This window comes from Cherax quadricarinatus, chromosome 37 (genome assembly GCF_038502225.1).
Source record: "Cherax quadricarinatus isolate ZL_2023a chromosome 37, ASM3850222v1, whole genome shotgun sequence".
Taxonomy (NCBI): domain Eukaryota; kingdom Metazoa; phylum Arthropoda; class Malacostraca; order Decapoda; family Parastacidae; genus Cherax; species Cherax quadricarinatus.
In genome coordinates, this window is record NC_091328.1 from 5,360,282 (window position 1) to 5,371,920 (window position 11,639).

General features: G+C 40.9%; 1 protein-coding gene across 4 annotated transcripts in view; it reads right to left on the reverse strand.

Annotated features, from left to right (window-relative positions):
- The window catches only part of hyd (E3 ubiquitin-protein ligase hyd), a 112,200-nt gene extending 107,569 nt beyond the window's left edge, over positions 1 to 4,631 (reverse strand). For all 4 annotated transcript variants that reach the window (XM_070091806.1, XM_070091807.1, XM_070091809.1 and 1 more), the window contains exon 1: positions 4,417 to 4,631. In XM_070091806.1, coding sequence (XP_069947907.1) covers positions 4,417 to 4,478 — 62 coding nt within the window. In that variant the 5' untranslated portion in view covers positions 4,479 to 4,631. The remainder of the gene's footprint in view (positions 1 to 4,416) is intronic.
- Between the last annotated feature and the right edge of the window lie 7,008 nt (positions 4,632 to 11,639).

Below are 11,639 nucleotides of genomic sequence, written 5' to 3' on the forward strand. Positions count from 1 at the left end.
CCGGTTTCCCCTGAATCCCTTCTAAATGTTACTTTGCTCACACCCTCCAACAGCACGCAAGTATTAAAAACCATTTGTCTCCATTCACTCCTATCAAACACGCTCCACGCATGCCTGCTGGAAGTCCAAGCCCTCGCACACAAAACCTCCTCCATCCCCCTCCCTCCAACTCCCTTCCTAGGCCGACTCACCCCGCCCTTCCTTCCACTACAGACTGATACACTCTTGAAGTCATTCTGTTTCGCTCCATTCTCTACATGTCCAACCACCTCAACAACCCTTCCTCAGCCCTCTGGACAACAGTTTTGGTAATCCCGCACCTCCTCCTAACTTCCAAACTACGAATTCCTCTGCATTATATTCACACCACACATTGCCCTCAGACATGACATCTCCACTGCCTCCAGCCTTCCTCCTCGCTGCAACATTCATCACCCACGCTTCACACCCATATAAGAGCTGTAAAACTATACTCATACATTCTCTTTGCCTCCAAGGACAAAGTTCTTTGTCTCCACAGACTCCTAAGTGCACCACTCACTTTTTCCTCATCAATTCTATGATTCACCTCATCTTTCATAGACCCATCCGCTGACACGCCCACTCCCAAATATCTGAATACGCCTCACCTCCTCCATACTCTCCCTCCAATCTGATATTCAATCTTTCATCACCTAATCTTTTTGTTATCCTCATAACCTTACTCTTTCCTGTATTCACCTTTAATTTTCTTCTTTGCACACCCTACCAAATTCATCCACCAATCTCTGCAACTTCTCTTCAGAATCTCCCAAGAGCACAGTGTCATCAGCAAAGAGCAGCTGTGACAACTCCCACTTTGTGTGTGATTCTTTATCTTTAACTCCACGCCTATTGCCAAGACCCTCCCTCGATTTACTTCTCTTACAACCCCATCTATAAATATATTAAACAACCATGGTGACATCACACATCCTTGTCTAAGGCCTACTTTTACTGGGAAAAAATTTCCTCTTTCCTACATACTCTAACTTGAGCCTCACTATCCTCGTAAAAACTCTTCACTGCTTTCAGTAACCTACCTCCTACACCATACACTTGCAACATCTGCCACATTGCCCCCCTATCCACCCTGTCATACGCCTTTTCCAAATCCATAAATGCCACAAAGACCTCTTTAGCCTTATCTAAATACTGTTCACTTATATGTTTCACTGTAAACACCTGGTCCACACACCCCCCTACCTTTCCTAAAGCCTCCTTGTTCATCTGCTATCCTATTCTCCGTCTTACTCTTAATTCTTTCAATTATAACTCTACCATACACTTTACCAGGTACACTCAACAGACTTATCCCCCTATAATTTTTGCACTCTCTTTTATCCCCTTTGCCTTTATACAAAGGAACTATGCATGCTCTCTGCCACCCCCTAGGTACCTTACCCTCTTCCATACATTTATTAAATAATTGCACCAACCACTCCAAAACTATATCCCCACCTGCTTTTAACATTTCTATCTTTATCCCATCAATCCCGGCTGCCTTACCCCCTTTCATTTTACCTACTGCCTCACGAACTTCCCCCCACACTCACAACTGGCTCTTCCTCACTCCTATATATATATATATAATATATATATATATTTATATATATATATATATATATATTATATATATATATATATATATATATATATATATATATATATATAGATATATATATATATATATATATATATATATATAATATATATATATATATATATATATATATATATATATATATATATATAATATTTATTTATTTATTTATTTACTTTTTATTTTTAACACTGGCTGACTTGCACCGAGGCAGGGTGACCCAAAAGAAAGAAAAACCCAAAAGCAAAGAAAAAACTTTCACTATCAGTCAACACTCTCAACATCACTCATACATAATCACTGTCTTTGCAGAGGCGCCCAGATATGACAGTTTAGTCACTCCAAACTGCCAATATCCCAAACCCCTCCTATAAAGTGCAGGCACTGTACTTCCCATTTCCAGGTCTCAAGTCTGGCTATCCAGTTTTCCTGAATCCCTTCACAAAATATTACCCTACTCACACTCTAACAGTTCATCAGGTCCCAAAAAGCATTCATCTCCATTCACTATCTACAACGCTCACACACACTTGCTGAAAATCCAGGCCCCTCGCCCACAAAACCTCCTTTATCCCCTCTCTCCAACCTTTTTTGAGGACAACCTCTACACTGCCTTCCTTCCCCTACAGATTTATACATTCTCCAAGTCATTCTTTGTTCCCTTCTCTCTAAATGACCAAACCACCTCAATAACCCCTCTTCAGCCCTCTGACTAATACTTTTAGTAACTCCACACCTCCTTCTAATTTCCACATTACGAATTCTCTGCATAATAATTACACCACACACTGCCTCCCAAGCTTCACACCCATACGAGTGTGTTGGTACTACTATACTCTCGTACATTCCTTTCTTTGCCTCAATGGATAACTTTTTTTTTGTCTCAACAGATACCTCAACACACCACTCACCTTTTTTCCTTCATCAATTCTATGGTTAACCTCATCCTTCATAAACTCGTCTGCTGACAAGTCAACCCCCAAATATCTGAAAACATTCACTTCTTCCATACTCCCTCTCTCCAATTTGATATCCAGTTTTTCTTTATGTAAATCATTTGATACCCTCATCACCTTACTCTTAGCTATATTCACTTTCAACTTTCTACCTTTACACACCCTCCTAAACTCCTCCACTAACCTTTGTAACTTTTAGGATTTCTGTCTTGATCCCATCAGTTCCACCTTTCAACATACCTTAGCTTTTTATATTAATACATTTCAAATTGTAATTGTTTAATTAAATAAATTTGTAGTATAGCTACAGTACATTAGCTAGAGATAAATACCAGAAAATATTGTTAATGATATTTCTTGAGAGATTATTATTATTATTATTATAAAGAAAAAGAAGCACTAAGCCCACAAGGGTCATACAGCACAGATGAGAGGATCATACTGTACAGTATTTAGTCATTGAAGTCATAACAGTAAAATGTAGATGTTTCTTGGAGAATTCATTGGTGCTAAGTCAACCTTCATTAGAAAAACACAAGAACAATAGTTGTTATTATTAAATTTATTGAGAAGCACTAATCTTTATGGGGATTTAGCACTTGAGAAACCCTAGTATTCAGAAACATCCCTTGAAGGATAAGAATACTAGGTAAACATACACACACAATGGAAATAAGTCACTGACATTTTTGGGTTATCCTAGGTAATTTACACTATATATAATAACTGTACTTATGTGTACCTGTGACTAAATAAATTTACTTAGCTAGAATGTATAAGACACTTTGATATATGATACACTATCACTAGATACCTCTGCATCCCTAGCAAGAAATGCTTTGAAACTGTCTAAAATGCTCTGCCTGTATAATTTACTTGTATACAGTATAATGTTCTAATAGCAAAGAATTATGATTTTTTTTTTAATATACAAATTATCTCCATCTACAAAAGAATAATTTATGAGTACACTTTATTCCCACTGATCAAATTCTACTAAATGTACAAGGTATGTACTACTAGTAATAAGTTTAATATTACATTTTCACTACAAGCTTTAATATAAGTAGACTAGGCCTAGCATGACCCACTAAGCCTCAGTAAGTTTATTTAGACACAAGTACACCTAAGTACAATTATCATACAGCATAAACTACCTAGGATAACCCAAGTGTCAGACAAAGTTACTTAGTTTTTATTCAGCTTCATTACACAAGTTTAGATTTTTAAACTGTCTTGTGTTTAATACATTTTTATACAATTTTTAACATAAGACTTGTCTTATATAGTAATGTGTAAATTAAACCAGGTTAACTAATCAAGCACTGAATTATTTTCTTACAGTATACTGTGTATGAATTTTGGGCAAGTACTGTAATTATTAAATAAGATATTTGTCTAAAATGAATCACCCACATTATACTTGCAATATAAATAAAATTAATGTATTATTAATATAATTTATTGTATCAGCTTAGTGGTTCTTGCTGTGTTGAGTTGTCTTGACTTAGTATAAGCTTCATTAAGTGTGAACAGTAATATTTGTGACTATTATATACAGTGGTAGACATTATTCTTCAACACATTAATATTTCCTTGTAGTGAATCATGCCCGTGATTCACCTCCCTCATACTAAAACTCCAACAATTTTCCTCTTTCAGCTGCCATTTAGTAAATCTTTGGTCAAACTATTCTCCATCTATAACTCTCTGAAGCCCCAGATATTCCCAGAGCTGATTAATAGTATATTACCCAGAGAGAAAACCCAGATGAAGATGGCGTTCAAAAAACATTTGTGGAGACGAGGCGAGTGTGTCGTGGTTATGAGGGTGTCTCACCTTTCATTGAGCTGGTCTTCAGTGCCAGGCAGCGGGTGGATGACACAGTGGAGGGAGGTCATCTTGCTGTGGTATAATATCCAGGGAAAGTTTGAACGAGAAGAGAGCAGCGGCTACAAACATGTGTGAGGAAGGCGATGTGTGTTACCTCGCCGCCGCCATGTTGTCTCCCACACTTACTTCCTCACCAATAATTCTCTCTTCCTCCTCCTCTTCCTATTTTCTCTATTCTCTCCCTACACACAGCTTTGTTTCTTGCAATTTCCCTGTTGTCTGTTATATTTCCAGAGGCTGGGAAGTTTGTGTAAGCGGGGAGCATGCATAGGTCTTAGGGGAATATATATAGATGTCGCTGTTCTCATCTTATAAACCTGTTCAAATACAAGATTTCCTCTAAATAATAGTAAGTAAGTTTATTTATTCATCATAGATGAGTTTAAAATACTATAATTTAACTTCAACTGACTCAATGCACTCATTAACACTACCAATAATCTTCCAGTATGTTGACGCTTCTATCAAATATTTTAAATTTGATTTCATTTTATATAATTACAAGAATACATCACGTACTTTAATTTATAAAATGTGTTAGCCAAGGGGTATAGGTCTATAAAATTAGGTATATGATGTAAAACATCCCATTGTGAAATGTTTGAATTATAATTAATTTTCTGAATTTTGGGCAGATAAGGTAAAAAAAAAATCCCAGTTGGCTAAAGGAAAGTGTCTCAGAAACTTGATATAAATTATTATTATTATTATTATTATCAAGGGGAAGCGCTAAACCCGTAGGATTATACAGCGTCTGTGTGGGAAGGATGTGGAAGGTGTTCAGCCTTAATTCGGGGAACTGGAGCACAGATCCAATTCCCTAGATCAAGAGCCCCTCACCAACATCAAGGAACCTTCCCTGAGAGGAACTTGATATAAAATTCAGGCGATATGACATTCGCTCTCTTTTTAGTTTTCCATATTCCTTAATGCTGTCGAAGGGTATTTCGGACCCTCCTTCCCCTATTTTCTTTTTTAATAAAACTGGCAATTTGGTACCATGGTTATTATTGAGTTCAGGTCCTGGTCGAGTTGATCAATAATTTATTCCTTAAAATGTCCAATATTAGGTGGAATATACCATGAGCATGGGTTTTATTTTGATGGAATGGTAAGAAATGTAATTTAGCCTAAAGAAACACAACCTAAATTAACCTCACACGACTTCACCTTACTCCACCAGCGGTACATTCGGGAAAGTTGAATCTTTGTTTACACTTCTGTGGTTAGTGTCGTTGGGAATGTTAAGGGCCACCATTGATTGGCTCTGACGTGTCGCTCGTGCCAAAATAAATGTATTATATTTTGTGCAAATTGAAAAAAAAAATATTTGGGATAATGTTTTGTCTTGAGAAAAAATATATTTAAAAGAGGCCCTTGTGTAACTATTTCAACGAACCGAACCTAACCTAACCCCGCCTTTTCCACCCAATGGAAATAAGTCACTCTGTCTGACTTTTTTGGGTTATCCTAGGTTCTCTACATATATGCTGCTATGTATGATAATTCTATGTAACTGTATTTGTGTATACCTGAATAAATTTACTTACTTACTTACCCAATCCAACTTAACGTAACGTTGGCTACCCTAACCTAACCTAGCCCAGTATACACTCAGGATACATTACTTAGGTGTTGTCAATATCGAAACTGTTTACATCATTGGCCGGAGAATCACGGATGCTGATCCAAGCCTATAATTTGATAGATACATTCCACCTCCTCTACTGCAAATTGTTGGGACCCATAGAGTTGGACTAGAAAGAAGTTTTCCAGAAAAAAATATTTGACTTTCTCCTTAAAGTTAGTTTAATATATTTATTATGCACCCCATGCCCATCTGTAGGAGGAAGTCAAAAGATTACAGACGTACATAATGGGTCCAGGAACTGGACCTCAAAGTTTTGATAGCTAAACAAGCTACAGTGGTAATGAACTATATACAAGTTTATATCAGCCTGCATCATGTCCTTTGTGGATGACACCCGAATATGCATGACAGTGTCATCCATCGAAGACACAGCAAATCACCAAGAGGACATCAACCAAATCTTTAAATGGATGGAAAGCTCATGATGATTCTCTTCTGATCACTTGTTCTCTCTAGGCTGAAGTATTGCTGTACACTAACGGCCCCTTTCAAGGTAGGCGAAATTGCAGACCTGGAGAATATACAGGGAACTTCCACAGCAAGCATGAGTACGATAAAGCACCTAAAGTATTGGGAACGTTCGAAATCTCTTGATTTGTACTCCCTGGAACGCAAGCGAGAAAGATACATGATAATATACACTTGGAAAATTCTAGAGGGACAAGTCCCAAATCTACACACGAAAATCAGTCCCTACGAAAGCATAAGACTCGGCAGGAGATGCACCATCCCCACAGTGAAAAACAGGGGCACCACGAGTATGCTATGACAACACAAAAAGCGTCAGGGGCCCAAGACTGTTCAACTACCTCCCAGCATACATAAAGGGGATTACCAATAGACTCCTGGCTGTCTTCAAGGAGATGGAGAGGCACCTAAAGTTAGTACCTGACCGGCTAGGCTGTGATTTGTATGTCAGTGTACGTGCGACCAGCAGCAACAGCCTGGATGATCAGGCCATGATCCACCACGAGGCCTAGTTACAGACCCGGCCACGGAGGCGTTGACCCCCGAAACCTCCTCCAGGTATACTACAGGTAAGAGGGACCTGGACAAGCACCTAAAGTCAGTTCCCGATCTAGAGGGCTGTGGTTCGTAAGTCGGTTTACATGTTTATAACAAGAGGGAGCTGGACAGACATCTAAAGCTAGTACCTGACCAGCCGGGTTGTGGTTCGTACATCGGTTTACTTGCGGCCGGCAGTAACAACATGGTTGATCGGTCCCTGATCCACCAGAAGTCTAACAAGAAAGACGTTAGATGGTCAACACACCTCCAGAGAATCTCCTAAGTCGTTCTGGACCTCAGGCTGTGGCCTGAGTGCCAAGAATGGTTTAACTGGAGGTGAAAGACTCACCATGCCCTTGTCATAGGGCTGCAAATAGTGTTCCATGCGACACAAAGACGGTTTACGGCGCCCTTACCATAGGGCTGTCCCCGCCATAGGGCTGTACACGGTACACCACATGACATGAACGCTCACTGTAGGAATGATCAAGATAAGATAAGATAAGATAAGATTTCGTTCGGATTTTTAACCCCGGAGGGTTAGCCACCCAGGATAACCCAAGAAAGTCAGTGCGTCATCGAGGACTGTCTAACTTATTTCCATTGGGGTCCTTAATCTTGTCCCCCAGGATGCGACCCACACCAGTCGACTAACACCCAGGTACCTATTTGCTGCTAGGTGAACAGGACAACAGGTGTAAGGAAACGTGTCGAAATGTTTCCACCCGCCGGGAATCGAACCCGGGCCCTCCGTGTGTGAAGCGGAAGCTTTAGCCACCAGGCCACCGGGCCACGCCACCAGGCCACCGGGCCACTGCTTGACTCACTCTTCCTACCACGAGCTCTCGAGTCCAGAGAGTTACACTGTAGAGCAAGGGCATGTTAAGATGAAGTGAGCACGTCAGTGCAGCTGTGACCACGGACACTTGTTACAACCCTGCTTGTAGTTTAACATGCTGCACCACTGACGGGTCATCTTATGATTAATACCCGTGCCAGGCCGTGTACTGGAAACATTAAACAACAGCCTGATCAACCGTGAAGTCTGGTCATGGACCAAACAGCAGGGGGCATTGACCCCCGGAAGACCCTCCGGGTATAATCCCCTACTACCCCAGCTTTTCGTTATTTCACATAAGAATGAAGGAACACTGCAGCAGGCGTAGCTACTAGCCTTACAAGGCAGGTCTTTATCAAAACCAATCATTCCCACCCACGCATCTGTCCTACTCTTTCCCCAAGGCACCCAAAAATTTGCTTCAGTATCTCAGGTACTAATCAGACCCAACCCTTTTAACGCATATGGGAGACTCCTTATACAGTATATTAATTTTGCCATTCTTCTCTGAATGTTCTCCGATGAATTAATATCCATTCTGTAGTATGGTGACCAAAACTGAGCTGCATAATATCAGTGAGGCCTTACTAGTGATGTATGAAGTGTAAAATAACTTTTGGACTCCTGTTATTTGCACTTCTTGATTTAAATCCTAGTAATCTATTAGCCTTATTGCGCACACTTAGGCACTGTTGTCTTGACTTTAGATCTGTGCTACCATGACTCCCTAGTCTTTTTAACATACTGTATGATTAAGTTCTGCATCACCTGGTTTATAACTGTGAGGGTTATTTTAGTTCCCAAGGAAAGGACTTTACAATTATCCACATTGACCTTCAGAGTTTACCTGGAGAGAGTTCCGGGGGTCAACGCCCCCGCGGCCCGGTCTGTGACCAGGCCTCCTGGTGGATCAGAGCCTGATCAACCAGGCTGTTGCTGCTGGCTGCACGCAAACCAACGTACGAGCCACAGCCCGGCTGGTCAGGAACCGACTTTAGGTGCTTGTCCAGTGCCAGCTTGAAGACTGCCAGGGGTCTGTTGGTAATCCCCCTTATGTGTGCTGGGAGGCAGTTGAACAGTCTCGGGCCCCTGACACTTATTGTATGGTCTCTTAACGTGCTAGTGACACCCCTGCTTTTCATTGGGGGGATGTTGCATCGTCTGCCAAGTCTTTTGCTTTCGTAGTGAGTGATTTTCGTGTGCAAGTTCGGTACTAGTCCCTCTAAGATTTTCCAGGTGTATATAATCATGTATCTCTCCCGCCTGTGTTCCAGGGAATACAGGTTTAGGAACCTCAAGCGCTCCCAGTAATTGAGGTGTTTTATCTCCATTATGCGCGCCGTGAAGGTTCTCTGTACATTTTCTAGGTCAGCAATTTCACCTGCCTTGAAAGGTGCTGTTAGTGTGCAGCAATATTCCAGCAGTTGCCACTTTTCAGACCATAACATTGATTTGTCTAAATCCTTCTGAAATTCATTGTTGTTCTCTTCAGAATCTACTATTCGGCCTATTTTGTTTTTGTTTTTTGTTGTCATCAGCGAATTTACTCATGTCACTCTTTATTCCTTCATCAAGGTCATTAATGTAAATTATGAACAACAATGGACCCAAAACTGATACTTGTGGAACACCACTAGTGACCGGTCCCCATTCAGACTTGACCCCCATTAATGCAAACTCGTTGCCTGCTATTGGTCAGCCATACTTTGATCCATGTTACAACTTTTCCTCCTATACTATGAGCTGCGACGTTTCTTAACAGCATTTCGTTAAGGTGTCCCATAGCTCGATCACTACTGTACTCAGCTCACACACTGTGAGTTGAGTACAATCTTCAACTTGTCGGTTTTTAAACCATTTATCACACACACTGGTCCGGGGGTCGATCCACGGCACCGCTGAACCATTTATCTACATTAGGACGTGTTTCCTTAAGACACCTGCTGTCCAATGTTCACCCAACAGTAAAATAGGTACCTGGGTGTTAGTTGAGCGGTGTGGGTCGCATCCTGGGGCAAAACTGACCTAATTTTCCAGAAATGCTCTGCATAACAATTTTTTTTATATCATAGTATATCATTCATGTCAACTAGACCTGTATATATTGTACATGTAGAAAAAAATATATTATTATTATTATTTAAAAGTACATGTACAAAGCATACAGACCATACCTGGAGTTTACCTGGAGAGAGTTCCGGGGGTCAACGCCCCCGCGGCCCGGTCTGTGACCAGGCCTCCTGGTGGATCAGAGCCTGATCAACCAGGCTGTTGCTGCTGGCTGCACTCAAACCAACGTACGAGCCACAGCCCAGCTGGTCAGGAACCGACTTTAGGTGCTTGTCCAGTGCCAGCTTGAAGACTGCCAGGGGTCTGTTGGTAATCCCCTTTATGTATGCTGGGAGGCAGTTGAACAGTCTCGGGCCCCTGACACTTATTGTATGGTATCTTAACGTGCTAGTGACACCCCTGCTTTTCATTGGGGGGATGTTGCATCGTCTGCCAAGTCTTTTGCTTTCGTAGTGAGTGATTTTCGTGTGCAAGTTCGGTACTAGTCCCTCTAGGATTTTCCAGGTGTATATAATCATGTATCTCTCCCTCCTGCGTTCCAGGGAATACAGTTTTAGGAACCTCAAGCGCTCCCAGTAATTGAGGTGTTTTATCTCCGTTATGCGCGCCGTGAAGGTTCTCTGTACATTTTCTAGGTCAGCAATTTCACCTGCCTTGAAAGGTGCTGTTAGAGTGCAGCAATATTCCAGCCTAGATAGAACAAGTGACCTGAAGAGTGTCATCATGGGCTTGGCCTCCCTAGTTTTGAAGGTTCTCATTATCCATCCTGTCATTTTTCTAGCAGATGCGATTGATACAATGTTATGGTCCTTGAAGGTGAGATCCTCCGACATGATCACTCCCAGGTCTTTGACGTTGGTGTTTCGCTCTATTTTGTGGCCAGAATTTGTTTTGTACTCTGATGAAGATTTAATTTCCTCGTGTTTACCATATCTGAGTAATTGAAATTTCTCATCGTTGAACTTCATATTGTTTTCTGCAGCCCACTGAAAGATTTGGTTGATGTCTGCCTGAAGCCTTGCAGTGTCTGCAATGGAAGACACTGTCATGCAGATTCGGGTGTCATAGTTGACATCAGTGACATACTGTTATATAGAAAGCTTGTTATGCAGAGCATTTCGGGCAAATTAGGTTAATTTTGTCCCCAGGATGCGACCCACATCTAATCGACTAACACCCAAGTACCTATTTTACTGCTAGGTGAGGAGGGACAGCAGGTGTCTTAAGGAAACATGTCCTTATGTTCCACCCGTACCGGGGATCGAACCACAGACCTCACTGTGTGAACTGAGTGCTCTAGCAGTCAATCTACGGGACACCTTAAAATGTCACATTAGTTGCACATATGTCCTTGCACCTACCAACTTAACTATGTATAATAACTACTGATGTGTACCTGTGCCTAAATAATCTTAATACATAAGTGATGCTCTAAGTCCATGATTCCAGGCTATGTAATGTGAGTTTAAACGTCAATATACCTCGCAACATGAACATTTATTATATATTATAAATAAACAGCCAAAATACATATACAACTTACTTCTACCTATGATATAAAGATAACTTTAGATAGCAAGAATGAACAGGAACTCCAGAATG